The 27,398-nt window shown below is 42.0% G+C and overlaps 4 protein-coding genes across 6 annotated transcripts; all 4 read left to right on the top strand.

The window, feature by feature from the left end:
- The first annotated feature begins 92 nt into the window (after nt 1-92).
- On the top strand, nt 93-3,424 carry LOC121608793 (zona pellucida sperm-binding protein 4-like). 3 transcript variants are annotated; one of them, XM_041940163.1, is made up of 10 exons: nt 93-622; nt 720-841; nt 948-1,050; nt 1,123-1,340; nt 1,420-1,508; nt 1,589-1,716; nt 1,968-2,157; nt 2,268-2,406; nt 2,496-2,559; nt 2,656-3,424. In XM_041940163.1, exons 1-10 carry the CDS (start codon nt 409-411, stop codon nt 2,805-2,807), a joined length of 1,419 nt encoding a protein of 472 aa, XP_041796097.1. In that variant the 5' UTR covers nt 93-408; the 3' UTR covers nt 2,808-3,424. The 3 variants fall into 3 exon arrangements, with proteins under 3 accessions (XP_041796097.1, XP_041796096.1, XP_041796098.1); XM_041940162.1 differs by having other exon boundaries at nt 948-1,340; XM_041940164.1 differs by having other exon boundaries at nt 948-1,340; nt 2,268-2,354; nt 2,656-2,797.
- A 230-nt stretch (nt 3,425-3,654) lies between these two features.
- Nucleotides 3,655-8,709, top strand: dhx40 (DEAH (Asp-Glu-Ala-His) box polypeptide 40). Its single transcript, XM_041940160.1, has 17 exons — nt 3,655-4,012; nt 4,107-4,252; nt 4,339-4,458; nt 4,951-5,187; nt 5,339-5,405; nt 5,490-5,621; nt 5,790-5,889; nt 6,007-6,093; nt 6,235-6,417; nt 6,511-6,591; nt 6,707-6,864; nt 7,095-7,209; nt 7,342-7,450; nt 7,644-7,738; nt 7,848-7,917; nt 8,051-8,279; nt 8,498-8,709. The coding sequence occupies exons 1-17, from the start codon at nt 3,853-3,855 to the stop codon at nt 8,617-8,619; spliced, it is 2,211 nt and encodes a 736-aa protein (XP_041796094.1). The 5' UTR covers nt 3,655-3,852; the 3' UTR covers nt 8,620-8,709.
- Nucleotides 8,710-9,093: 384 nt separating this feature from the next.
- On the top strand, nt 9,094-20,493 carry akt2 (v-akt murine thymoma viral oncogene homolog 2). Its single transcript, XM_041940165.1, has 14 exons — nt 9,094-9,504; nt 11,321-11,492; nt 11,689-11,820; nt 11,934-12,045; nt 13,266-13,419; nt 13,997-14,128; nt 14,244-14,309; nt 14,416-14,484; nt 14,850-14,972; nt 15,265-15,393; nt 15,887-16,101; nt 17,053-17,140; nt 17,226-17,328; nt 18,432-20,493. The coding sequence occupies exons 2-14, from the start codon at nt 11,447-11,449 to the stop codon at nt 18,509-18,511; spliced, it is 1,449 nt and encodes a 482-aa protein (XP_041796099.1). The 5' UTR covers nt 9,094-9,504; nt 11,321-11,446; the 3' UTR covers nt 18,512-20,493.
- Nucleotides 20,494-22,601: 2,108 nt separating this feature from the next.
- LOC121609163 (cyclin P) lies at nt 22,602-25,989 on the top strand. Its single transcript, XM_041940726.1, has 9 exons — nt 22,602-22,655; nt 23,152-23,277; nt 23,560-23,642; nt 23,808-23,976; nt 24,203-24,301; nt 24,839-24,994; nt 25,237-25,395; nt 25,477-25,655; nt 25,821-25,989. Exons 1-9 carry the CDS (start codon nt 22,602-22,604, stop codon nt 25,987-25,989), a joined length of 1,194 nt encoding a protein of 397 aa, XP_041796660.1.
- Nucleotides 25,990-27,398: the final 1,409 nt, after the last annotated feature.

The following is a 27,398-nucleotide window of genomic DNA, read 5'->3' as shown; positions in this document are numbered from 1 at the left end:
GTTTATGCGTGTAGATAGCGAAACTGTTTCCGTCAGCACCTTTTGACTGTAAAAATTACTGTTATTCTCTCTGTTATTTGACTTTCACATAAAGCACGAGCTATGTGCTCCTCAGTTGACCACAAATGGAAACAGCAGCCTTTTCTTCAAACCACACTCACACCTGCAGACTGTTCAGAGTTTCTGTTTCACCGGCATTTCTTTTAACTGTGGGAGGATGATAAGATATAGAACGCGGGAACACACAAACACCAGAGAGGCCCCAGAGAGCAGTTGTTTTAAACACAGGGCCCTCATGCTGTGAGGCGACAGAATCACTGTGAGTTTTTGAATCATGGGAGTCGTGCCAATTAAGCCAAACAGGGAGCAGCTGCTCCACCTGTCAGACAGTCTCATCAGTGTCCAGAGATGAAGGCCTGCAGTACAGACTTCACTTGGGTGACATTTATTTCATTATCCCTGCTTCTTTTGAGTCTTGAGGCTCTCACTGCTTCAAAACAATTTCAAGCAACAGCCTATGACATTATGAACAATAGCACATCGATTTGCCACGACAGGTTCATGTCTGTTTACGTGCCAAAGGTGCAATACGCTGATCTTCCTTTCACCATTTATGTTCAAGGTGAGTCAGACACTACAAATACATCTTATCCATCATGACACAATGCTTTCAAGTGTTTGTGTTATATGCTCTTGTTTGCATTCAAATTAACACACAGATGAAGACCGCGGATATTACCAAGCCGTTGCAGTTGCAAAACAGTGCCACTACTTCCTGGGAGAAACTGAAACCTTTTTTATCTTGACAGTTGCTTCCCGTGGATGTTTTGTAAGAAAACAAGTAAGCTTAAAAGTCACTTGAGGGCGTCAGTGTCTTTATTTCAATTGCAGATATATACAATTATCTATTGCATGTTCTAATTTTTCTCTACCATGTTGTCCGATAGAAAAATATGACACATGTGACTGTTGTCATCATGGCACGTGCACACAGGGGGAGAGTTGAAATAATCAAGTCCATCCGTCTCTCCTGTGAATGGAAAGTTAAAGGTAGTGATTCTAAGTGCACACATAAAGTCAGGACGCTTAGTTCATCATTAATTCTCACCTTGTTTTCCACAGAGGCGGACAAAAATGATTCTCCACTTGTACCAAGGCATCATTTCTGCAACAAGGATGGGTTCAACATTACTATCCCTCACAATGCCACAGTCCCACCTCTGAACCTGGACGTGATCTGGATCCCTTCGGGCCAAGGCCACGGCTGTAAAGCCCAAAAAAGATCCAAGGATGCTGTCACTTTCAGCTTTCCATTCACTGATTGTGGCACTCAGTCCATGGTGAATGTGAATAAACTACATCAGATCATCAGATGGTACTTTTGTGTCCAAATATAACAGATATGCTCGTTTCTTTCAGATATCAGGTGGGATTATAACCTACTGGGTCAACATTGAGGTGAAACAACATCCGCAGAGAGGCTCTGTTTTCCGTGACACTCCTTTCCAGTAAGAAATTAAACTTCTCTTGCGTTTTGAAGAAAGTAGACACTCATTTCCTGCTCTCTTCTCGTCTCTCTTTTTTGTAGTCTTACTGTGCAGTGCAGCTTTGCACTGGCCCAAATTACTCACCTTGGCATCGAGGTTCAGGGAGAAAAGTCCCTGTCAACACTGAAGAGTAAGGGACTACTGAGGACTGAAATGAGGTTTGCTAAAGGTCACGTTTATTTTGTTGTTGTTGCATTTCATTCCAAATTTTGAATCATGCTGTTATTACCCATGAAAGTTATTCTTTCCTAAATTTATGTGTCTGTATGTATATTCTATTCAACAAAATACCCATCACGATTTGTTAATACATGACATGAAAATGAATTAATGGCTTTAAATTTAAAGGACCAGTTTCAAAAATGGAACTTGAAACCCTCTACAATATTTATATTCATTTTCCTAAACTTTTACCCACAGACTCCAGTTTCAGGTCTTTCTATTCCTCTGGAGACCCTCCAGCAGTCACTGAGCTCGGCCAGCCTGTGTATGTGGAGGTGTTTGTTCTCAAACATGAGGACGAGGATTTGACGCTGCTGCTGGAGGACTGCTGGGCGACGCCGACTGAAAACCCACATGACCCACAAAGATGGAACCTTCTTGTTAAAGGGTGAATTAAAATGAAATGAAAAGGGGTATTTTACGATTTTTTTTTTTTAACAAAAGCTAGTCTTTACTTGTGCTTTGATCAACTAAAGCTCATCTTTGTGTCCAATCCAGATGTCCTTTCAGTGGTGACAGCCACAGAACTATCGTGCTGCCAGTGGTCCCCAGTAAGGAGCTGAAGTATCCCTCTCTTCATCAGTGGTTTGTGGTCAAGCTGTTCTCATTTGTTAAGCCTGCAACATTTGAAAATCTGGTATGTGAGAATATATATATATTTTTTAATGAATCGCAGATATTTTTTGGACGTGGTCATTTTTGTGAAAATAGGATGTTCTCCTACAGGTATATTTCCACTGTGAAATAGAGATCTGTAAAGGACCGGATTGCTCACAATCCTGCAGCAACGGTGAGTGGAGCTGAGCTGTGTCCTTTATGACTTGTCTGTCTTGGTTTATTGATTTATGTACTTGTTTGCATGTAACACTGTGATGATGTCTTTCAGGAAGACGGAAACTAAGAAGAATCACACCAGGGCCAGGACAGCGGATTCTTTACAGTGTTGTCTCTGGTGGACCTCTTCTTTATCTACTGGAAACAACCAGAAAAAGAACTGCTCTCAAGTCATATTTGGAAGCAACTGTTCATGATTTGTAATGAAAATAAACCTGACTATAATGTCCTTAAATAGGCAGATTTCACATACTTTTAATTCTCAACTAACTTGCTTTTATCAAATCAACTTTGAATAATGCAAGTTGTCTGATGGTCCACTTTTCAGTTCAGGATGACTGGCACAAAACTTGCCTGTGTGACTAATATTACAGCTTGATATTGAAATTGGATGTGCATCTGTTGCCCTGCTCAAACCAGAGACCTGTTCCAAGAAGTATAGGTTTTCTGACTTATATTTACATCTGAGCTGTATAGTTATATCTTTGCTTGGTACAAGCTGGAGAGGGGTTTGTTTTTGACTTCGCAAAAGTATCCAGACAACTGTGGTATGTAAAAAAGACGCAGGTCTTCCATATTTGATGATGATATAGATTGGGAAAAGGCTTGCTAATTTAGTTTTTAACAAATTATTTTAAGTATTACATTTATTACATCACTGTACTTGCTCTTATTCATTGTAGGTGGTTATGCAGATGGATGATGGTGATGTATGTATTGTATGGACTTTAAGTGAAGACCTCAGATGACATCATATAATTTGCTGAACACTTTGTGAACATTTCATGGACAAAAATATTAAAAGAGTGGCTCTAAACCCTTTTTTCACAAAAAAAAGTCTATATAGTGATTTATTTGATTAATTTAAATAAATATATTTATGTGCACATGAAGCAAGCCACTACATGATTTTTTATGTTCAGTTTGCACCATTATTATTGGTCGGCACGTTTTATACAGACCAACCAGACTTTTATTGTGGCGGAGGAACGTGGGTCACGTGGCCACAGTTCGACCAATAGAAACGCAGGATGCGGAAGTTTGCGGAAGTTATCGAGCAAGCATGTCGTCTTTGAAACGAGATCAATAAATATGAAAGAATTTGGTATTTTGTGAAGTTTAGTGTTATCTCTGGGCACAAACACCAACTAAACCGTGTCTCGCATTAAAAACGTACGTATTTCTGTCGTCTGTTCAGCTCCATACACTGACATCTGCTCGTAAAGCTGGTCATTAAGAGTTCTCAGTTATGTCCAAATCAACAAGATGGGACTCCACAAAACACCTGCCGATCTATCAGCACAAAACCAAGCTGGTTCAGGCTGTTAAAGACAGCACTTTTCTGGTGGTCACCGGTGAGACCGGCAGCGGGAAAACCACACAACTTCCACAGTATCTGCATCAAGCAGGTAAGCTGTCGTTTTGCTGTCTTGTCCCTGGCAATGTGAATTTTGTCAAGTAAGGATGAAGGTGTGACAGCCGGATCCTTCTCTTTTTGTGTAGGTGTTTGTAAAGATGGCAAAATCTGCATCACCCAGCCCCGCCGAGTGGCTGCCATCACAGTGGCCCAGAGGGTAGCCCAGGAGATGCAGTGCACTCTGGGTAGAGAGGTTGGCTACCAAGTGCGCTTCGATGACTGCACATCACAGGTGAGGGGCAAAGACTACCCATCCCCTGGACGAAAATCCAGTGTGTTTATTGTGACTTTGTGATGATGTGACTGTGTTTGAGCCAGGACACGGTGGTGAAGTACATGACAGACGGTTGTTTGCTCAGAGAGATCCTGGCAGATCCTGTGCTTTCTCAATACAGTGTTGTAATCTTGGATGAAGTCCACGAACGCAGCCTCAACACAGTGAGTCAATATGTGACACTGACCCAGTGACATTAACATGTTATTTCAAAAGCTGCAACTAAAGCGTATTTTCATTGTGGTTTAATCTGTTGATTATTTTCTTGATTAATCGATTAGTTGTTTGGTCTATGCACTGTCAGGAAATGGTGAAAAAATGCGAATCAGTGTTTTCCAAAGCTCATGATGATGTCCTCAAATTGTTTTGTCTGCAACACAAAGATGTTCAGTTTACTGTCATTGAGGAATGAAGAAACTAGAAAATATTCACATTTAGGAAGCTGAAATCAGAGAATTTTGACATTTATTTCTTACTAATTGACTCAAACCAATTAAGAAATCATTAGAATAGTTGATTAATTTAATAGTTGACAACTAATTGTTTTTATCTTTGCAGCTCGAATCACCTCTGCACTACACTCATAGATGCATACTTATTTTTCTTCTTTCTGTCAATTTTCCAATGCATACACTGAGTAAGTGTCTTTGTTGCAGGATATTCTTCTGGGTTTACTGAAGAAAATGTTCTCCAACCCCGCTAAGGCCACCAAGGGCCGCTTTTTCCCCTTGAAGGTGGTGGTGATGTCCGCCACCTTGGAAACTGACAAACTCTCAGCCTTTCTCAGCGACTGTCCCGTCTTTACTATTCCCGGGAGGACGTTTCCTGTCACCTGCACGTTTGGTTCTGCTGTAGGACCTAAAGACATAGAGAGCACTGCTTATGTGAAGGAGGTACCGTGTTTCAGCTTTGTATCAGATGTTGAGTACTCTTTAATGTTTGAAGGGGAAAAAAGCATTTACTTTAACTACACAGCTTCACAATCATTACTGATCAATCAAGTTAACATGCATGTTTTTGGCATTCATTTGAATTTCCCCTCAGGTCGTCAAAATGGCCCTTGATGTGCACACCAGTGAAATGAGCGGGGATATTCTTGTGTTTTTGACAGGTAAGTCATAAATATCGAGCCTGTAGATTGCAGCATATCTTAACCTTGACAAAGTCTGCCATATTAATCCTCCATGTTTGACAGGTCAGTCAGAGATTGAGCGTGCCTGTGACTTGCTGTATGAGAAAGCTGAGTCTATAGACTACCGCTATGATGTGCAGGACCAAACAGTGGAGGGCCTTCTTATTTTGCCTCTTTATGGATCCATGCCCACTGGTAAATACCTACAACAGCTGTTACATCTTATTTGTTGTTAAGTAGATTCAAATTGTAGCCTTTTCCAGGTTAAATCAGTATCTTTCTTCGTGATGCTGCTGTGATTATACTGCAAAAGAAAAAACACTGTTCAAACCATGTATGTCATTTGTGGTGGTCTCATCACAGATCAACAGAGGCAAATCTTTCAGCCTCCACCTTCAGGGATCAGGAAGTGTGTAGTGGCCACTAACATTGCAGCAACATCTCTAACCATCAATGGCATAAAGTGAGTGAGGCCTGTGGTCATTGGCTTACCCCTATAATAATGAATAATCAGCACCGTTCAAATGTTTCACAGATATCTCTGCAAAACACTTCATTGTTCAGTTCTTTTCCCATGAAGGTACATTATAGACAGCGGGTTTGTGAAGCAGCTCAACCACAACTCAAGGGTGGGGATGGATATCTTGGAGGTGGTGCCTATTTCAAAGTGAGTTTCTAAGTGAGTGACATGCCGTTTAGAACCTGCGAAAAGGTTTGTTTAGTGATTTTCCTGAACACCCATGCCATTAAGAAAGCCTGCCAGCAGAGATTTGGACTGAATTCTTTTGGGGGGATTTTCTGTGATTAGGAGCGAGGCTCAGCAGAGAGCAGGTCGAGCTGGAAGAACGTCAGCTGGGAAATGCTTTCGAATCTACACCAAGGAATTCTGGGAGAAGAGCATGCCTGAATACACAGTTCCAGAAATCCAGAGGACGAGTCTGACTGCAGTGATACTCACACTCAAGTGCCTGGGCGTTCATGATGTCATTAGGTACAGTGATGAGCATTCTGTGGTTTCTTGCTCTCTTATAGTTGATTTCTTTATGCTCCTTTTACCTTTTGTAATGAGTTGTTTTCTTTCAAGGTTCCCTTATCTTGACCGTCCAGAGGAAAGGTTTGTTCTCGAGGCATTAAAAAAGCTCTACCAATTTGACGCCATCGACAGGTGAGTGCTTATACCTTAAAGCAAGCTTTTTGGATTTCCATGCGTAACAGCAGCACATAGTTCTCTGTGAAATTTCATGAGCTCTCACAGTATCTCTCTGATGTGCTGGCTGCAGGAGAGGCAGGGTGACCCGGCTGGGGGAGCTGATGGTGGAGTTCCCCCTGCACCCAGGCCTTACCAGAGCTGTGCTCAAAGCTGCCTCGCTCGGCTGTCAGGACCTGCTTCTCCCTGTGGCTGCCATGCTGTCTGTAGAGAACATTTTCATCAGACCAGGTCAGCTCTTCAGCTTTAAAGAAGAACAAAAAGCCTGTTCTAAAAATGAGCTACAAAAAACCTTGCGTTATGTGTAATATTTCAGTTTTATTACGGTAATTGTCTAGGGGGCAGAAATTTCGTTATTTAAAGTGACAGGAAATGGCATATGCAAAGATCTGTTGCAATGTTAGTGTGGAGGCCTGAGCCTTAAGTTCACACATTTTTGACTGATGTCTTCCTTCCTGCAGGTCACCCTGAGAAGCAGAAAGAGGCAGATAAAAAGCACAGAGCGCTGAGTGCCAAGAGCGGCAGCACGAACGACTTTGCCACCCTCCTCAGCGTGTTTCAGTCATGCAAATCCAGGTAAAGGACCTCACAACAAATGCTGCCACATGCATCCGTATTATTTTTTGCTGTGTGGGCAAAAAATATCAGTTATTCTGTCACTCGCCATGTCTTCAGGACTTAACGCTGCCTTTCTCTTGCACTCTGCAGTGACAGACCCTCAGTGTGGTGTAAAGATAATTGGATCCACTGGAGGGCGCTGAAGTCTGCCTTTAGTGTGGAGACTCAGCTGCGAGAGATCCTCCTTCGCCTCACACAGGTACAGCAGTTTTTACAGAACTGCTGTGACAGATTATGTTTGTTCCCCACATCCATGTTGTACTTGAATAATTGTTCTTAACCTCTTTGCAGATTGGTGTGGTCAGATGTGTAACTCTGTCATTCGTTAATTTGTTAATTATGTTTGCCAACACACTGCTGTGATAATTAGTCTAAATTGTTTTACCTTCCAGAAGAGAGACTTCCCTGTGGAAACATTTGATGGTAATAAGAGTGAACTCTTCAGACGATGCCTGTGCACAGGGTACTTCACCAATGTTGCCAGAAGGTATCACCAAGCCTTATTTGAAATACTTCATTCATATCCCTTTATTGTCTCTTTGTAATGTGAACTTTTCCTGGTTGTAAAAAAATGTTCTTTTTCCCATCCCACATAGGTCCGTTGGAAAGGTTTTTTGCACTATGGATGGCAATGGATCCATGGTTCACATACATCCATCATCATCGGTAAATGTGTTTTCTTGAATTCATTTAAAAACTCTTGACTGCTACAGCTGCATGGTTTTCATAAAGGACACACCAAAATGTTCATGCTTCTGCTGTGACTTCTTCTATGATCATGATTCCTTGTTGCTCCAAGCTGTTTGACCAGGAGGATGAGCTGAACTGGGTCATCTTCCACGATGTGCTGGTGACCTCACGGGTGTATATCAGGACGGTGTGTCCTATTCGATACGAGTGGGTAAAGGACTTATTACCTAAACTTCATGAGGTGGATGTCTATGAACTGAGCAGCGTGGCAAGAGAAGAAGTGACCGATGAGGAGATGATAAAATGGGAGACCAGGGAAGCGGCCAAAAGACAACCAGGTTTTCAGAAAATTTAATTTGATATTTATTTGGAAATTGTGATGTTGTACAGCTTAATGGTTAATTGAAAGTGTTTGGTCCCTGCTATGACCATGTGTGAAATTATCAAAAATAAGAGTCCACCGAAAACACAGGGTATAAAGGCCATTTGGGAATTAACAACTGGTTAAGCTACGTCATTTATAACAAACTAATACATGGCTTTGTTCTTTTTGCAGAGGTTTCCACTGAGGATGTCATGAAGAAGCTGGAGAAGCGAAACAACGAAACCAGTGTCAGCGATGCTCGCGCTCGCTATCTGCAACGAAAGCAACAAAGACAACAAAGTAAACCTCTTTGACAGAAACCGTTTGAGGACATGATTCATCCAACGTTTCAGGAAGAAGCATTTATGTAAATGATATCTGAATAATAAACTTTTTTTTTTTTTTACATTTACAACATTGCCCCTTTCTTAAATCCCATCATTTTACACATGATGCTGTCGCAGTAGTTAGATTCATGAGTTTCTGACAATGGTCACAGCTAAAGAATAGGTGCTTTACTCAGACCCACTGAGCAGACTGAAAGGAAACCATTGGTTTAAAGAGGAGGTGGGATCACAGGGTAAAAAAAATAGCACACTTTGGGACATTTGACATGAGTCTTTGGAAGCGTTTGGCACTATCTATCTCTCAGACAATCTGTGCACCAGCCCTGCACACTCGGGGTGAGGTTAAGGTTACAGTATAGTACTTGATGTACTTTCACACCGACCGTTCAGGTGCAGTGGACCCTCTCTGGCCTCGTACGTCACTTCCTATTGTGTGCGTCTGCGGGGCTGCTGTACTGTCTGGCTGGGACGGAGGGTTTCCACGCTAAGCAGGCGACTAACCACATTAAACCCATAAAGAGGCGGTTTTGTCTGTCCAGGATTTGGAGATTATTTGTCGTTGTGTCCAACATAACAGTCCATCAAGTTGGAGCTCAGTGGACTTTATTCCCTCGCTGGCTCGCAAACGCTTCAGTGAACCACTGCAGCAGCAACAGACCAAGCACGCCGCCGCCGCTGCTGTTGTTGTGAGAGAAGAAAACAAGCTCGGCGAGCAGTCCGCTACGCTGTGTGATCATTGACAGAGTTCAATACACACACGCTTCAAGTGATAACTGGTGGGAGCTTTGTGCAGCATACCTCCGAGTCTCTTCAACAGTCGACAGCTGGATAGATTTTGTCGCTGAAGTCGAGGTAAGAAAAGCCGGGGTAATGAGGAGAACTAGCGCAAGTGGCTAACTGACATGCTAACTAGCCGTTAGCTTGAAAGCTATTTTGGCTAGCTGCCTTGTTTGGTCGTAACGCGGTCATGGTCAGTGTCCTCACTGCTGTCTCGGGCGCCACTTGGCCAAACTGCCCATCGGCTGTAGATGAAGTGTTGTAGCAACTTGTGTACTGTAAAGCTACGGTAGAACAGCTAACAACCTGTTTTGGACTTGGAAGGTAACGTTTGTTGACTTTGCCTCACTTAGCTAGCTAGGTAACGTTACAACGCTGAGGATGAGTATGCCATAACGTTGACTTGCGTTAATGTTTATGTACGGCAGCTTGTGGTTCTCCTGTTTATAATTTGTAATTATTAAGGCGTTAACTTGAATTACATACAATTATCTAACTCGGTAGCAATATAAAGTAGGTTACTGATATTTGTGGTCTCTTTATTATTTCCTAGTTATGCTAGCTAACGTTATATGTAAACCAAGTACCTTAACGCTTGACTATTTATTACTGTGGCTAAATGTCCTATTCGTTAAGACCACTGAACTTTTTACAATTAAGAGTGAAGTTGTGCTTCACATTTATTATCTCAAAGAGCACCCACTATTACTCCGGCCATTCAAATAAGTAGGTGTTAAGCTATGTATAACCGTGAACGCACCTCTTATGGTCATAAAAAGTCAGATATCGTGGGAAGCGTTATCTGTGTTTATCTTTGTAAACAAAGCAGTTCAAACAGTCTTGGTGTTCCGGTGACTGTATGCACTGTAATACTCAATCCCATCACTTTCACTGAAATACTGTGAAATTCTGGTAAACCTATTATCTAACATAAGCTGTTGATTCAGGGCTGACCCTGGATCACCAAGGCCTCTCCACAAACATTCAGCAAGAGCTGTGGTAGAATATTACATTTGACAATACAGAGCTTTGCAGCCATTTTGCTAATCGTTAGATCAATGACATGTTCGATATTTGAATTCTACCTGGCATCACTAAAATAACAAGATCTACCGTATTTAGACACATCATGACTCGGAAACACTGGGCCACGTCAGTGAGTGTTGATGGAGAAGAAGAGATGATGGAGATACCTGAATTATAATATCTAACTCGTGGTCATTACAGTTATTATGCTAGTCCCATTTTGGTTATCACTGTCATGTGTGTCAGATGGTCCGATAAGAGGCGATGAGCAGACGTGCAGATTTCAGCAGTTTTCTTTGTTGTGGAGTTGTGTTTCAAGGCAACAGAGGGCCTCAGAAGGTGAGGAATTTAGTCAAGCGCGCTGCTGTGGTGACAACACTCAGATAGGCATCAAGAGCAATACACAGAAAGTTTCCTTTGTTTTGAGAAATCAGTTTCACTTTATGTCGCAGCCTCCACCTTCCTGGCACTAGTTTAACTTCCTTTAGGCCCCATGTCTTTTCACATTTATTTTTCAGTGTTCCTCTACATCCAAAATATTACCCAAGGCTATGTTTTTATTGAGGGACTGAATTGTAAATAGTCAGGAGTCGCACAGCTGTTGTTGCTCACATATTTACAAGTCAGCTGAGGTTATAAACAACATTTTAACAAAGAGTAACAGTGCACTAGTATTCACTTGCCTTTCTGTTATTGTTTTTTTTCTCATATGGGGGTTTTATAGCCCATCACACGTGACTGAATGTTGGTCTCTGAGTTTTAATGACATGTTAAAACTGCACCAGGCTGTGATGAGCACTGTTTTAGTATTTTACTGACTGTATGTTCTGCACTAACAGTATTTCGTTCTGTTCTTTTCCTTTAGGTGTTATATAGGTTTTTGTTTTTTATCTGAGCCACTGACAGGCATTTGACCAATAGGAACAGTTTGCACAATTTCCACCAGCTTGTCCGCTGCCCCCTCCCAATCCAGAGAGTCTTCTGCCCCAGCATGAATGAAGTCAGTGTTGTGAGAGAGGGATGGCTCCACAAGAGAGGTAAGGGGCCCCCTTGTGTTCACCGTCCATCATCTGAGTTTACATTAAAGTAATAGTCCATGGCAAAATCTATATTAGCAGTCATTTACAAGATATATAGTGACAAGGAATGGCCACATTAAAACCAAATACATGAGCAAGTAGTCAAACATTAAAAGCCAGCTGGATCAACAATCTTCACCTTTATGTTTTCCAGGTGAATACATTAAAACATGGCGGCCTCGTTACTTCATCTTAAAGAGCGATGGCTCCTTCATCGGTTACAAAGAGAAGCCTGAGGTGTCCAGTGACCACAGTCTCCCACCACTCAACAACTTCTCTGTCGCAGGTCAGTTTTCCCTTCTGGCTGTCAATAATTTCAATAAGTTCCAGACTAAACTCTGAGAGGTGTGTTCATGTTTTGTTGTTAGTGCCTTCAGCTGATGTGTCTATGCCTTCCAGAATGCCAGCTGATGAAGACAGAGCGCCCCAGGCCCAACACGTTTGTCATTCGTTGCCTGCAATGGACCTCCGTTATTGAGCGTACCTTCCACGTAGACAGCAACGAGGAGAGGTAAAAGACATTTATTCCAAGGGTTTAATTTTAAGTCAGATTTTAAGTCACTTAAGTAGAATAGGCCTGAGTGAAAATGCGAGCCACTAAATCTGAAAATTCACACTTCAAAACCACTCCTGTCCACACTTAAGGATGTTTCTGAAAAGTTGTCTGTCTACACTGAAACACCAGAGCAATATCAAAATAGGCAAATTTCGTCTTGCTCCTGAAATTAAACAAATCAGGAGTGGGGCATAGACCAGCGACCATTGAGTCCATTATCAATGACAGTTATGTGTTTCACAATATTCAAACTTCCTATTGAGTTGTTCTCACTAATGTATACATTTTGGTTTTCTCTTTTCAAAACACTGAATACGTTTAAGGTAAATTGGTCAAAGCTTATACAAGCTATGTTTGCCAAGGCAAACTGTTTTTTTACACTGAAACATAGGTCAAATCATGTATCACAAAACATGAAACATAAATGTCTATGCTCTGGTCTGGAGAAATGTAGTATTCAGATTTTTCAACTTTGGAAAGGATTTGTGGACATGTCTTAGTATGAATAGAAGACCAAAATGGAAAGGGAAAAAACGCTTTGATTATGACAGGTATTGACAGTGTCTTGGGAAAAATGTGTTTGAAGATTTGCTCCACATGAGATAAACATTTCACTTTATAAAATAATTTCTGGAATGAAATGGTTTCTTATTGCTAACTAAGGCAAGGCTTTCTTTAAAGGGCGTAAGGACAGAAATGCACAAGGAACAACATTTTCACAAAATCAATCACGGAGGGCCTAAATGGACCACTGTTTGCTACAGGCAGTGAAATTCAGTTTGCGAGAGTAGGATAGACCATCATGCTCGAAATAGAATTCTGTGCCAGATTAAACCTGATTTATTCACCCCTAACCCAAGCAATCGTCATTGAGTTTTGTTTACATCGGCTCTGCCAAGTACCAAATCCCAGCAGCCCCCCAGATTATCCTCTACCTTCTAAACTCAGTTTGTTAGACTACTGTTTCTCCCTTAAAGTATATTTTTGGCCCAACATCTACAGTATAACATCTGTCAGAACAAAAAGAGTTTACACAAATATGTCATTGCTAACTATAATTTGTATCTCAAGGCCAAACTTTTGCCAATTCAAACTTCTTATTAAAGATTCAATGTAATGTATACATGGCTTTGGCTAGATTTGATAAGAGCAACATGTGTTTTCTTCTGGGTTAGGAAAGAATGGATGCGATCGATCCAGGCAGTGGCAAATAGCCTGAAGAGTCAGCAGCAGGATGAGGAGCCCATGGAGATCAAATTTGGCTCACCAAGTGACAGCAGCGGCACAGAGGAGATGGAGATTGCTGTGTCCAAATCCCGCACAAAAGTGGTCAGTATTTGCACAAGCAGCGCCTGGCAGCTGAGTGTTTGCTGTGTTTGTCCAGCTAAGCTCATCTTTATTGAGCAAGTTGTTCAAACTTTAAGCCTCTTTCTCAAAGCTTTTTGGTGAAGCAATCTTTAAATGAGTGGAGGGTAACATTTGTGTATGTATTTTGTCAAATGCTGATTCACTTGAAGTGATCCTGAATGGCTCTGGTTTCACAGACTTAGTTTGTCTTGTAAAATGTTTACTTTGTCTTCCAGCATAAAAAAGTATGTAGGGATGCAGTGTAAAAGGCTGTTAATCTGTACTGATCACATTGATGTGGTTCTTCAAGGTTGTTTGGTTTTGATTCCTTATTTTGTGAATAACGTTCTACTTGTATGGGCCAGTCATGATTTGAATTGCTTTCCTGCTTTACATTGTATGTGATTTTGTGTGAATAGTGATCAGTGTCTGCATTTCCTACACATCAGTCACTTCAGTCATTTTTTTTCAGTGTAGAAAGAGTCCACTTCCTTGCCTCTGTTTCTCAAATGCTAAGGGCCCAGTTCTCTAATTTGAATTTGAATCTCTAATCCTACAGACCATGAGTGATTTTGACTACCTGAAGCTGCTGGGGAAAGGAACATTTGGTAAAGTCATTCTGGTGAAGGAGAAGGCCACCGGGATGTACTACGCCATGAAAATCCTTCGCAAAGAAGTCATCATTGCTAAAGTTGGTACTAATTAAATCACAGTAAAATATTGACTTTAAACTGTTTGGAACAGTATTGCTGTCTATTCGTATGTGGTGTGGCTCTGAATGTGTGTATGTGTGTGTATTCCTCTAGGATGAGGTGGCACACACAGTTACAGAAAGCAGAGTTCTCCAAAATACGCGGCATCCTTTTCTAACGGTGAGCTACCAATGCCTGCCTCGTTGCCTCAGTTGTGCTTTCCAAAATGAATGGACCATTTAATCAGTATAATGCAGTCGCTAACTGTTGTGTTCCTCCTCTGCAGACACTAAAATATGCATTTCAAACCCATGACCGGCTATGCTTTGTGATGGAGTATGCAAATGGAGGAGAAGTAAGTTTTCCTCATTCTCATCTGGCCCACAATTGTGTTTGATGTGTTGATATACAACCCTGATTCCAAAGAAGTTGGGGCACTGTGTAAAATGAAAATAAAAACAGAATGCAATCCTTTGCGAATTAACTGTGTTCACGAACAACAGTCTTGCAAAGTGTCCCTGAGTCCATGTAGTAAAATCCTATATACAATCATGTGTTTCACAAAGTGGCTCCACCCCTGTTCGTGAATGACTGAGCCTTTAGAGGATGCCCAACCTTTTTGGAATTCCAAATCAAGTTTGTTTTTATGAAATCAAGTATCTCAATGGATATGGGGAATTGTCCCTCCTTCCTTTGTCTACATTCTTCTGTCTTTTTCAGCTCTTCTTTCACTTATCACGGGACAGAGTATTCACAGAGGACAGAGCAAGATTCTATGGTGCAGAAATAGTATCAGCACTGGAGTACCTACACTCACGCAACGTAGTTTACAGGGATTTAAAGGTAAGGTGTCTGCTTGCTCTGATAGTATAGTATTAATTGTTTCGTAAACAAGTTGGGGGAGTAATATTTAATGTGCTATGACCTTAGACAAGGCATTTTATCAGGGCTGCAAGTTATGAGCAGTGACAGTGCTGAGAGTGTTAAAAATGATTTTGAAATAAAATTGTACAAGTTTAAAAAACTTACTTTTTAGATACAATGTTTAATCATACCCTTCAATCAACACTATATCCCATTGTTCTTTCCTTTTCCCACCATAGCTGTCAACTTAAACTTTAATCTCTTCCTACAGCTGGAGAACCTCATGTTAGACAAGGACGGTCACATAAAAATAACAGACTTTGGGCTGTGTAAAGAGGGGATCACAGACGGAGCCACCATGAAAACCTTCTGTGGAACCCCGGAGTACCTGGCACCAGAGGTATATCTCTGACATCCAATGTGTTTTGTGACCGCAATAATGTAAAAAGGTACTGATACCACATGGCTGGATGAGCACATGATGGAAGCTAGTTTTAATGGGATGGAACTTTGTCGACTTTATTGTGGGGCACTATGTGAAAACCAGGTAGGACAGTGAATCAGTTGGTAAAGCTGGTTGTCAGGTTGCAGTGTTGGTGCTTTGGCTGTCACACAACAGTTAAATGCTAATGCTAAGAAAATGCTAATTGGCTTGTAGAACATTAACAGTCAACTGGTTCCTGGAATGGGAAATGTTGCTCTCTCAAATTTTGTTCAAAAATCAAATATCCTACAGCAGAAATGTATTCATATAGTAAGAAGATTATCTCCTCTACACTGAAATGCTGTAGATAGTAATTAGTTCTCTTGCAGTTGAATAAAAGCACAATGCAATGAATAGCATTTACTGTTTTATTTCCCTATCTCATTTCTTTTAATTCCTACCCTTTCAGGTGCTAGAGGACAATGACTACGGACGGGCGGTGGACTGGTGGGGACTGGGCGTGGTCATGTATGAGATGATGTGCGGCCGGTTGCCCTTCTACAACCAGGACCACGAGCGTCTCTTTGAGCTAATCCTCATGGAGGAGATCCGCTTTCCCAAGAACCTGGCTCCTGAGGCCAAGGCCCTGCTGGCCGGTCTGCTCAAAAAGGACCCCAAACAAAGGTTCGTGGTTTGTAGCTGATGTGTGTTTTTACACAGTTAGACCTTAATAATCAAGCACTAATTAAGCAAATACATGACGAAGAATTTGGAATACTATGGTAGGGATAATGATAATGTAAGTGTTACCAATCCTATAAATATCAATATTAACACTGTATAAACACAGCATAAACATTTTCGATAAGGTTCCTTTGAATTTGGTTAATGAAAATTACATCAAACCTCTCTTCTTTGAAATTTTAGGCATTCTTGCAAATGCAGATATATCTGTGATAAGATGATGAACAGTATCAAGTCAAGCTGCACCTGTCATATAATCTCAGATTTCTTGCATTTATGCACTTGTATCAAAATGTTTTTTTTATTGCAAGCACAGTAAGATCCAAAAACTCAAAAACAATTTGAATGGTAAAGTGTTTTGATATTAAACAAGAGGCTAATTTAAGGTAAAATAAATGCTTGCTATTTTTGTATGAAACAACCGGTTCCTGAAGGTGCAGCTGCACAGCTTGAGAAAAACATTTTCTTTTCTGTCCACTGTGCTTGGGGGCACCACACATTGAACTATAAAATAAGTAACCACATTATCAAGCCCTTGTTCCCTCTTGATAGTTTTGGTACAGGGTAATGGCCATAAACAAGGATGTAATTGATTGTTGTTGTGGTCGAGTCCCAGTGTTTCTGGGAACAGTCAAATAACGGCTAATATTAGCACATTGAGCACCGCCTGCGGGCTTACTAACACATACACTTGTGAGCAGTGAGGAAATGAAGAATACATTTTATCTAGAAATTGGTAAATACAAGCCAGAACAACACAGCATAAGTGTGTGTTGGGCATTTCTAATGACAGTGTTTGCACAATTATCTGTGTAAAAAAAGGTTGCTGCTGAGTGGATGATGATGATGATGATGATGATGATGATGATAGTGTTTTTGTTTTGTTTACAGGCTTGGAGGCGGACCAGATGATGCCAAAGATGTGATGAGCCACAAGTTCTTCACCTCCATCAACTGGCAGGATGTTATTGAAAAAAAGGTGAGGTGCTGAGAGGGAAAAAAAACAAAAGACATGACATTTAAAATAAGATGTTCAGAATGTAAAATGATCTGCTTCTCCTCAGCTTATTCCACCCTTCAAGCCCCAGGTCACATCAGAGACGGACACACGTTACTTCGATGATGAGTTCACAGCACAAACCATAACAATAACTCCCCCTGACAAGTGTAAGTAGATAGACATCTCGCATTTGTGCTTTCAGGGTGCAGTGTGTAAGATATGGCTGGAAGTTTAGCTTAAAACATTCATCAAATGACCTAACCTCAACAGAATGTGAGGAAGTAGAAGTTCTGACAGGATGTCACAGACGTCTGCATTGTGTTGCAGCGATATCGCCTAAATTTAGCATGCTAACCAGCTAGCTGCTGCCCATCCTGGCTCGTAATACCACTTTGTGCCTCAAGAGGTGATAGACCAATAGCACAGCCTCGTTTCAGCTGGGAGATGGATGCCAGTTTGCTACGCTTCATAAGCTTTCCCAGCTTTTTTAGTCTGAAAAAACAAAAAACAAAATATACGCACAAAATGTCAAGAAAGGAAACATTCTTAGACCTGTTTTCTTATTAAACAGACAAAATGGAACCGTACACCTTCTGAATTCATTCTTTCTTTTACCAAACTAAGATGAGCTTAATCGCCAAGTTAACTTGTCGTAAAACACATTTCATCCAAACTCGACAGAAACAAAATAAAACTCAACAAAATCATCACATCACCAACTGTGGCTTGGTTCTCCGAATTAGATGTGATGCTTTTGCACACTGGTGATGACCGACCTTCTTTTCGCTGTTCTCCTATTCCACCCTGTCTTGTCTTCATCATGTCCGGAGTCAGACTCCTGGTCGAACACGCTGTAAATCGGTGCCGTCTTCCCTGTCATTAAACTGACCTCCTTCGTTTTCGGAGGCTGTGTTCGGTCCTGATCCAGCCGCGTTCACTCGGATACTGCTGATAAACACCAGCATTCCCCCCTCCACCAAGCTCTCAGTGGGGACAAGCTCCAGTCAGCTGTTTGGGCTACTAGCTGCGCTGCTAACTGGCCTAACTAACTAATGGCAGCTACTTGCTACAACAAAAGATAGCTACAGCAGTAGTGAGCAACTGCTGTGGTGATATGCTGCCCACTATTTGTTTTGAGGGACCTTCAACAGGTGGCCAATTCTTACACATTATACCTTTTAAAGCTGGATTTATACATATTTGTATGCATTTACATCTGTTTTGAACTTGTCAATGTATTTTTTCTCTCTCTCCTTTCTGCATGCTCCAGATGACAGTTTAGATGCAGAGGACTCAGATCAGCGTACGCACTTTCCTCAGTTCTCCTACTCTGCCAGCATACGGGAGTGATCACTCAGACTCTTAAACAAGCAGGCAGGCTTACACATGATCACAATCCCACATACACACTTGCACTGCTGGGGAATTTGAACGACACAAACAAAAACTGGCACAAGACACATTTTCATTCGGTCTTTAATGCACACGCACTCACAGACACACACACACAAACACACATAGACTTGCAGATCAGACGTGACAGGGATCATAGAGTGTGAAATGAACACACAGGCGGTGAGTGACTGACCTCAGCAGGTTTGTGTGGACAGACTGGCAGCTTAGTCTCTGTACGTCCTCTCAGGGTTGGCTTTAGGCTTCCCTGCAGGACCTCTGCTGCACTACACTGGGTACCACATCAAAGCCTTGACACTTTGAAAACCAGGTTATGCCAGCAAGTACCACCTCTTTACCAGCTCTACCCATGCTACACACACACACCCACCAACCCATGCATAGACTGCATATATATACACACAAACGTACTTGATAGAATTTTAAAACGTATAATCAGAATTAGGAAATGGTAAAGATTTGGAGGAAAAGACAAATTTTTATTTCATCGATTGTTATGGTTTTAAATGTAAAGCCATATTTCTGCATTTTTTGCGATTTATTTGTTTCATTTTTTTTAACAAGTGCTCTTTCTGGAAGTTGCTGTTACAAATCAAGCGTGGGACTTTTCCTACAGTAGGGGGAAATGGGGAAAAGAGGGAGGGGAGGAGAGTTGCCATTTCTGTGTTTGCACTGCACGTGTGTGTAAGCGAATGGACGACCGGATGCGTGAATGTGTGCGTGTGTGCATATGAGTGCAGGAGAATGTATGAACGACCATTATGATTCTCCACCATCCATTTGTGTCTGTTTTTCTGCATGTTTTTAAACTCTGAACTATTGCTGGAATATCGACAAGAGAGGACACTACACGGTGCACTCGATGGCCTTTTTTAAAAGGGAACAAGCATGTAATTTATGATTGCTGCGAGCAGCTTGGCGCTACATTGACTCAGTCAGGAATAGAAACTGGGATATCTTGCATGGATAACCTTTGCTTTAGAAGCTGCATTAATTTAACTGCAGCAGTCAGGCTCTGAGAGTCCATGTTGTAAGTCCAGACTGACTTATTGACAAACTAGCTGCTGGTTGGCAAGAAGGCAAGTTTTCATTAAGGCCAGTCGCACTATGTGTTTAAGACCGAAAGAACAGAAGGAAAGAGGAGAGTAGAGTCTAGACGCTTGACCGCAGTTGTTCCCCAACCTGTCTAGAAAGACCGATGTAGATGAACACAGCCATTCGCTTTCCTCGATCCAGTAATTTTCATTTTCTAGCTGAAGAGTTAGGCACCAATCGTTCGTTGATTTTCCATTTGTAATATCTGTGTAAGTTTAAAAAATGTTTTTTCAAATAAGCCTCTGAGTGTTCCCGTATTTAAAGAATGAGAGTTCAATCATTGTTAAGTTAATGATGAGGCCAAAAATTGACTGACTTGGTGGACGTTTAACACTTCAAATGATTCCACGTTTGATGTTCAGTACCTTTGATTTGCGTTTTCTTTAATGCTGTGTCGAGGCACTTAAATCTATGTAGTTGTATGTCCGGAGCAACAGTCTGCAGGTCTACAATCCAACTAAACGCTGCATGAGCTGGCTGACCAACCTTCAACCTGTAGACAGGTAGAACTAATCACAACATCAGCGTTGTTAAGTTGAAATGTAAATCTGCATACTTTGAGTTAAGGAGGCACATTATTGAGAGAGGTTTTGGACAGCATGTTGACGCAAACATTTTTATATTCCATATTGCTGGAAGAGATGTTGGTTGCTTTTTGAGCTTCACTAAAGGAACATCAAAATCTTTTTGTTTGTCATTGTTTTGTTTTTGTTTGTTGATTTTTGCTCTTTTTTTGTCCATCTATTTCTCAAATTTTGGAAGACTCATTGTCTTGTCTAAGTATACATTATATAAAATATATATATTAAAAGTTTTTAAACGGCTTTCTTTTTGATTAAGTCCTTCATTTCAAGGGGTTTCTGTTTTGGGGTTGCTTATTTAACTAACATGATTAAGTTGAGAATAATGAAATTGACTTTTTCATTCAGCATTTACTTTTTCTGCCATTTTCCGCAGAGCACTAACTCTACAGCGATGTTTTTGCAAAAACATCTACAGGCATTCTCCCCTCATGTCACACATTAATTTGTTTTTATTTAAGTTTGTGTGAGTGACAGAGCGACAGAGGTGAGACGTTTGAGTGAAAGTGGCGATGAGGACACAGAAAAGCAGCAGGTTTTTGACTCTCATGGGCAGCAGGTGGCCCCAGTTCCTGCAGATGATAATGTGATCAAATGGCTTTGATTTACAGTTCACAACTCCAGCACCTCTACTCACTGGCTCAGGCACAGCCATCATACTCTAGCCTAGTGTCCTGCTTTGGAAGCAGCAGGATTGGATATTAGAACCACTGCACTGATGGACTCCACTGTGGATTTGCCTTCATTGCTATCATGGCCATAAGGGGGTGCTGCTGAATTTTTTAATATTGGTTGTGAAGCCATACTCTGAACCTCGCTGCTGGCCACGCTTTAAGCAATGCTTCACAGCTAAACATGCAAGGTAATACCCCTGACCTCTCCTGTAGGCATACACAGGCACAGCAAGTGCCTCTTCACTATTGTGTAAATACCAAAAAACAAAACAAAACAAAAAAAAAAGCTTGATGGTGAATGCGGCATTAGTAGAAGGGGAGGCCTGCAGCTTTATAGTATTTGATTTGCAGCTTTACTATGATTACCTTGCTTCTCTGTATATTTGAATGTGATCAACAGTCACGAATGTCACACCTGATGCTGGTGTAACAAGTTTTTTTTTGCTTGTTGCTGTTAGATGAGGCTCAGAGGGCAATGAAAAAAAAGCAATCTTTAAGGGGAGGACATTGTCCTGGAAGACAGTTTCAGCCCCCATTTGCAAGACTTTACAATGTAACGGGTGATACCTGCTACAATATGGTAGCTTATAACATTTGCAACTATAATGTGCCAGTAAACGTTTTTACCGAATAAAGCTGTCTGTGTCTTTTTTTATGCCATTTTCACTGCTTGCACCTGCACAGTCTCGGGAAATCAACTACAACAGCTCTGCAATCTCGTGTAAAGCTTACAATATGGCAGTGTTCAATGCATTGTGACTAGGGCCATAGCTCCAGGAAATTAGATGGTTTTAATGTTGTGACAAGGAACTTAAATCCCCCCCAGTTCTCTAAATTTCACATTACCTAGTTCTGATTGTATTTAAGAGTCAAGAGCCTTCAATTGGGTAGTTTTAGGCCAGAAACACATAATAAATGTGGTGTTTCTTTACTATTTATATTTCAGGCATTGTAGGAAGGGCTTTGAAAGATTGAGGCAGTTGTGTTGGGAGATAACATTTTCCAAAAGTGTATTTTATCAAGATAGAGAACACAATGGGGTGAAAATTACTTTTTGGGTGTAAAGTCAAACATTTTCTCAGGGTGTGTGGGCTTGCACTAGTGGACGCAGCACTCCGTAGACCTCAGTATTTCTAAAAACCTGCGTGAACACAGTAAGCATAGTAAACCAGCTGCTGATTTATTTAGGTTTTTTTTTTTTTAAATTAAACTGCATAAACCAGAAATGAGGGCGAACAAAACGATCTACCACCCCGAACACGAATGTTGATGATTTATTGCAGTGAATACATCATTTGCATGATTTTCCAAGATCCAAGTCATGTCATACCACAAAATCGCGCTGAGCAGGTGTGATGGCTTTGTTTGCAATGCGATCAAATGTTTTACTGTGCAAATCTCGAAAGAAATAATAATAATAATTGCCGCATTTAGGTGCATGGCAGGCAACCTATGAGGAAAAAAATCGCACCAAATGTATTGTGTCACACCGGAAGTCCTAATCCTTACCTGTCTACCTCGACACCGGTGTACCGACCCCAATCAGCGTGACCCACCTGGCTTTATCAGCCGCTGTCCGGGCTGCATGGCGGCTCTCTCTGCCCAACGCCTCCGCCGACATCCGTGGATAAGTAGCTGCAGCGGCCCGACACGGGAACTCCGTCTCCGGCTGTGACCATGGCCAGGACTGGTTTCTGCGACTCCAAGCCCCTGCTGGACTTACACAAGAAGGTGGGCTTCTGCTCAGTCGACCAACGGAACCAGTCGCTATCACATTTTCTTAAGAAAGTGGGAAGTTGAGACGCGAAGTGCTGAAGCTTAAACTGAGGTGCAACAGGTTGTTCATCTTTTCCCCTAATAACCCTGTTAATTTATTTCCTAAATCACTGGTGATAGATATTAGGCCTAGATAGTATTTACTGAATAATTAGTTTCAAAATGAACAGAAGAAAACAAATCAAACCATGATTTCAATGTATTGCATTCACCTGCCATGATCTCAGGTGTGCTTGAGTCCCTGATTAGACAGCTGGAACTTGAGCCTTGAGCAGAAACAAAACTGCTCTTTGAGGAAATGAATTTCATGGCATTTCTGTCCACTGAGAACTGAGTGTCACACAATATTAACTGCAGCCGCTTAGTCACTCAAAGACACAAGATTTTTGTCATTAGTTGTAACAAAAATCATCACATCAGTATCTGTGCCAAGACTGTGTTTTCCCTCCAGGCGGATGAGAGGCGAGCCCCATTAAGAGCCTGGGCTAATGCCTGTGGGCCCATAGATCGCTGGCAGCCTGTAGAGGTGGACGAGTCCAGGATGGCCTCTTTCAAAATGGAGACAGAGCGCAGATGGGTACGTCTTCTCTTTCCTGCCTGTCATCTTCGCCACAACACATGCAGCGTCCCTCTGATCTCACCTCGTGTTTTAGCTTCTTTTCCCGGCATGTCAGTCTTGCATGGTGATAGACAGTAATAGAGGCTTCTATCTGCAGTCTTGCTGATCTGTGAATAAGAGTGTGCATCCACTCAGAGCTTCAGATATGAGTACCGAGCACTTTTTTTTTTTCTGTCACGATCATAGCAATCCCACTTTCACGCACATGTCGCACTGATGTAAGGTGCTGTCTGTTTGCAGGAGAGGAGGTTATCAATGCAAGCAAGTGAAGACATCATGGGGTTCCAAGAAGACGGGGAAACATGCTCAGCTGGTAGTGTAATCATTACCAAACTTCTTTTCACACCAGAATCTTATAACAACATGCTGTTCATTTTGACATCCGGTGTTGCATGAACAATCCACCACAAAACAAGCTGCACAAAACAGTTTGCATGATATTAATATTTCTATTATTCCTCCTCCTTGTCCTCCTTTCCATCCTGTGCAGCAGATGGGTGTGTGGACGAGTCTGTGCTGCCCCTCGGGCTGCAGGGCCTTCACAGCCTACAGGCGCTGTTGCCCAGCTTGCTGCGCCATGAAGTGGAGATGGCACTGGAGAAGCTGGACCTCATATGGGACCGGACATACGCCTGGGACATGTTCTTGGATATGATGGTGAGACATAATGAGCAGGGGTCACAAGGGCTTCACACATTTATCTAGTGTTTCTAATATTCTCTTTAAGAAAGGAACGATATTCCTAAAATGCACTGCATGCAGACATTGTCACTAATTGAGGGGCAGCACAGACACTTCTCACACTGCATATATATATATATATATATATATATATAATATATATATTGGTGTGTACCTCCTGTTCTCTGGTTTCTCCCTGCAGAGAACTCAGACACAGTACTGTTTTCCCAACGCTGACCTGCCCCGGCATTTCACTGAGGTCACTCGTGCTGTCCTGGTAGACTGGCTCATTCAAGTTCATGTAAGTCTCAGTATAGATGGAGGGATTCTTCTCTATAAACTATAGAAAAAGAATGGCTGTTTTGTCTTAGGTGCCAAAGCAAACACCTGAGCTGCCTGTCAGGGAAAAAGAAAATCCACGTTCCATTGGGAATGAGGCTACATAAGAATAATTCCACATTTTAAGAAATAAGCTTTTCCACTTTCTTGCAGACAGTTAAATGAGAAGATTGATACCACACGTTTGTGATGAATATGAAGTTATAGCAGCTGCTTAGCTCAGTATGAAGACTAAACAGGGTTAAATCGCTAGCCTGACTCTGTCCAAAGGTAATAAACCAGCACCTCAAAAGCTTAATAATTAAATTTGTTCAATCTGTAGAAAAAACGTGATGTGTAAAATTGTGGTTTTGGGGGGTTTTGTAGCTCAATGCACCATCAATCGTCTATCAGCAAGAAAGTGAACAAGCTCATTTCCCAAAATGTCACCTACTGCTTTAAACTTATATATTTATTGTGAATCATTTTGGTCTTGAATGCACTGTTTATTGCTTGCCAGGAGATGATGCAGTTTCAGGCTGAGACCCTCTATCTGGCCGTGCACCTCCTCAACCGCTCCCTGCAGCAGGTCAAGGTGACCACAGCCAACCTGCAGCTCCTCGGGATGGTTTGCCTCTTCCTTGCTGCAAAAAAGGAAGAGTGCCTCCTGCCTGAGGTATGCTGCCTCTCCAAATGGTAAAGCTACACTGTGATAAACTTGCTTGGATGCGCAGGGGCTCTGCTGACACATCTAAATAATCCATGATTGGTTTGTAGCTGGCTGAGTCGAGCAAATGATTCTTTAGGTTTTATTTTTAGCTGGTTACAGATGTGAAGAACCAAAACAGTGACAGAAACGTTGGTAGCTTCTGAGAAAGCCAGGAGATAAATTGTAGCTGAATCACATTTGTTTTCCAGGTGTCTGGACTCTGCTACTTAATGGACCACACCTACACTAAGCATCAGCTGCTGCGTATGGAGCGCAAAGTCCTCTGTGGGCTCAAGTTTGATTTGTCCTACTGTCCCCCTCTGCATTTCCTCATTCTCCTTGCCTCCATTGCTCGCTGCAGCGCTAAGGTACGTATACACCATGTGTGACAGGTGTCAGTGAGGTCATTTCTCAGTATGTGAGATCTGAAGTGTCCTGTGTGCCGCCAGGTGGTGTGGATGGCTCGCTATCTGCTGGAGCTGTCTCTCCTGGAGGGCCAGTGTGTGGTGTTTCTGCCTGTGCAGCTGGCAGGAGCGGCCCTCTGCTTGTCCCGCCAAGTTCTACAGGAGCCCCCGACACCGGAAGGGGAGGCTGCTTGGTGTCTGGCCTCCAGCGTCCATGTCGGCAGGTATGTACCCCGACTCTTAAGAAGCAGTGTCCTTTTGACAGCCGTTACCCTGGCATCATCGCTGAGCTCTGGCTTCTTTGTGGTCTGAACTTCACTGGTGTTCTTAGTTTGTCCTCATCCATCCTGTGTGTCAGTTTTGACGTCTGTATGCTTTGTGTTTTTCAGTGAGACCGTCCTGCTGAGGATCATGCACATCCTGGCCAGTGCTGCAGCCAAGGCACACACCCGCGAGACCTGTGCTACTTTTATTAAATTCTCCTCCCCAGAGACCATGCACGTCAGCAGACACCCGGGTCTAAAGAACGCCTGTGGCCTGCTGGGCATATGCACTTGACAGTCCTAACTCTCAGGAACTTAATTATATCCCGAAACTTCAAGGTAGGGATACTAGACCAGTATTACCCGAGAACTTGACTCTCATAAGATGCTCATGGGTCGTGAGGAGTTGAAATGGAAATGGGAGAGGAAGAAGTGTGATTTTGATGCCAGACCTTGTTTGACAAAGAATTTCATGCACTCTGCATGTATGTGATTTCGCCAACCCAGTCGCACACCTGTTTTATGATCTTATCCTGCAGCCGATTTAGAAAATATTTGAATCGTACTGATGTGTCCTTGTCTTGTCATTTGTGAAGATGTCAAATTATTTCTAAAGTTTTAATGTAAAAATAAAGTGTCTGCTGCAACATTTTCAGCGTCTGCAGATTATTTCACATACAACTGCAGTTTCTGCAAGTCCTGCAGGCTGTGACCACAGGTCAACATGACAGCAGAGCCACCATCAGACTGTGTGGCTGCAATGTTGACCACTCCTACTCACATGTGCAAGCATGCTGATGCAGCTGACTGGCTCAAAGGAGTCAGCAGAGAGAATGTGGGACAGCTGATGCAGCATAACTTTAAATCAGGAGAATTCCTTTTCAGGGAGTGCAAACAACCAAATGCACCACATTGCCCTTCATGCATACTGTAAGATCATTTTCAATCAGTCACCCGCTTCATCAATCACCTGTTCTGTATGCTGAGCTCTCAATCATGTACAGTGGACTTGTAGGTTGTAACTCCAGCAAGCAGCAGTAAGTTTGGATAAACAACACAACATCACTGGAGAATTCTGTTCAAGTTATGGCGCACATCTTACCGAGCCACGATCTGGGCTGAAGCCACCTTTCTCAGCGCATACATTTGCGACGTCAATCCCATTTGCGACGTTTACCAAATATGTTTTGTAGTAAGCCTCTTTCTTTACTGCACGTTCTGTCTCGTTGCTCCAGTGTCTGATTGGCTGTCGTAGTTGTTCATGGACCAATGGCCGTTTAGCTCGCGCATAGGGATTGTTTCATTGTGCCTGATAGTGCGGTGGATGTGACAGGCGGCAGTGGATGTAATTAAGATAACGCACATAAGTTTCATCCGCATGTTTTAGTGTGTCATCAGTGGGCTGCTATGTGTCTGTCTTGTTTCTTTAAAAAGGATCGAATGAGATAACGTTTCGATATTGATTGTTTGTTTTTTTTTTTAACTTTTGTAACGTTTCGTCGCCGTATGAAACGGCGGCGTCAAGCCAGCTACGCTAAGACACCTGGATTTCAAAACTAAAGCTTGAAAGTTGCCATTGTTGGATAAATGTTAAGGTGAATGCTGCCAGATGAATATGAAATCAAGACGATTACTCTTAATTTAGCTGGTTATTATCTGACTTATTGGTGTTAATTCGAAAACCTTACTTATGTATGAAACTGC

Source organism: Chelmon rostratus, chromosome 7 (assembly GCF_017976325.1).
Source record: "Chelmon rostratus isolate fCheRos1 chromosome 7, fCheRos1.pri, whole genome shotgun sequence".
Taxonomy (NCBI): Eukaryota; Metazoa; Chordata; class Actinopteri; order Chaetodontiformes; family Chaetodontidae; genus Chelmon; species Chelmon rostratus.
The sequence above is the reverse complement of the archived record's forward strand: the minus strand, read 5'-3'. Positions and strand labels throughout refer to the sequence as shown.

Bases quoted from the DNA above. Each gene is read 5' to 3' on its own strand.
- LOC121608793 (XM_041940162.1), top strand. From the start codon at position 409: ATGAAGGCCTGCAGTACAGACTTCACTTGGGTGACATTTATTTCATTA. The intron at 623-719 runs GTGAGTCAGACA...ATTAACACACAG, and splicing joins TTTCACCATTTATGTTCAAG to ATGAAGACCGCGGATATTAC. The intron at 1,717-1,967 runs GTCACGTTTATT...TTTTACCCACAG, and splicing joins TGAAATGAGGTTTGCTAAAG to ACTCCAGTTTCAGGTCTTTC.
- dhx40 (XM_041940160.1), top strand. From the start codon at position 3,853: ATGTCCAAATCAACAAGATGGGACTCCACAAAACACCTGCCGATCTAT. The intron at 4,013-4,106 runs GTAAGCTGTCGT...CTTTTTGTGTAG, and splicing joins ACAGTATCTGCATCAAGCAG to GTGTTTGTAAAGATGGCAAA. The intron at 6,418-6,510 runs GTACAGTGATGA...TTTTCTTTCAAG, and splicing joins GGCGTTCATGATGTCATTAG to GTTCCCTTATCTTGACCGTC.
- LOC121609163 (XM_041940726.1), top strand. From the start codon at position 22,602: ATGGCCAGGACTGGTTTCTGCGACTCCAAGCCCCTGCTGGACTTACAC. The intron at 23,278-23,559 runs GTACGTCTTCTC...GTCTGTTTGCAG, and splicing joins TGGAGACAGAGCGCAGATGG to GAGAGGAGGTTATCAATGCA. The intron at 24,995-25,236 runs GTATGCTGCCTC...TTTGTTTTCCAG, and splicing joins AAGAGTGCCTCCTGCCTGAG to GTGTCTGGACTCTGCTACTT.
- akt2 (XM_041940165.1), top strand. From the start codon at position 11,447: ATGAATGAAGTCAGTGTTGTGAGAGAGGGATGGCTCCACAAGAGAG. The intron at 15,394-15,886 runs GTATATCTCTGA...CTACCCTTTCAG, and splicing joins CGGAGTACCTGGCACCAGAG to GTGCTAGAGGACAATGACTA. The intron at 17,329-18,431 runs GTAAGTAGATAG...TGCATGCTCCAG, and splicing joins AATAACTCCCCCTGACAAGT to ATGACAGTTTAGATGCAGAG.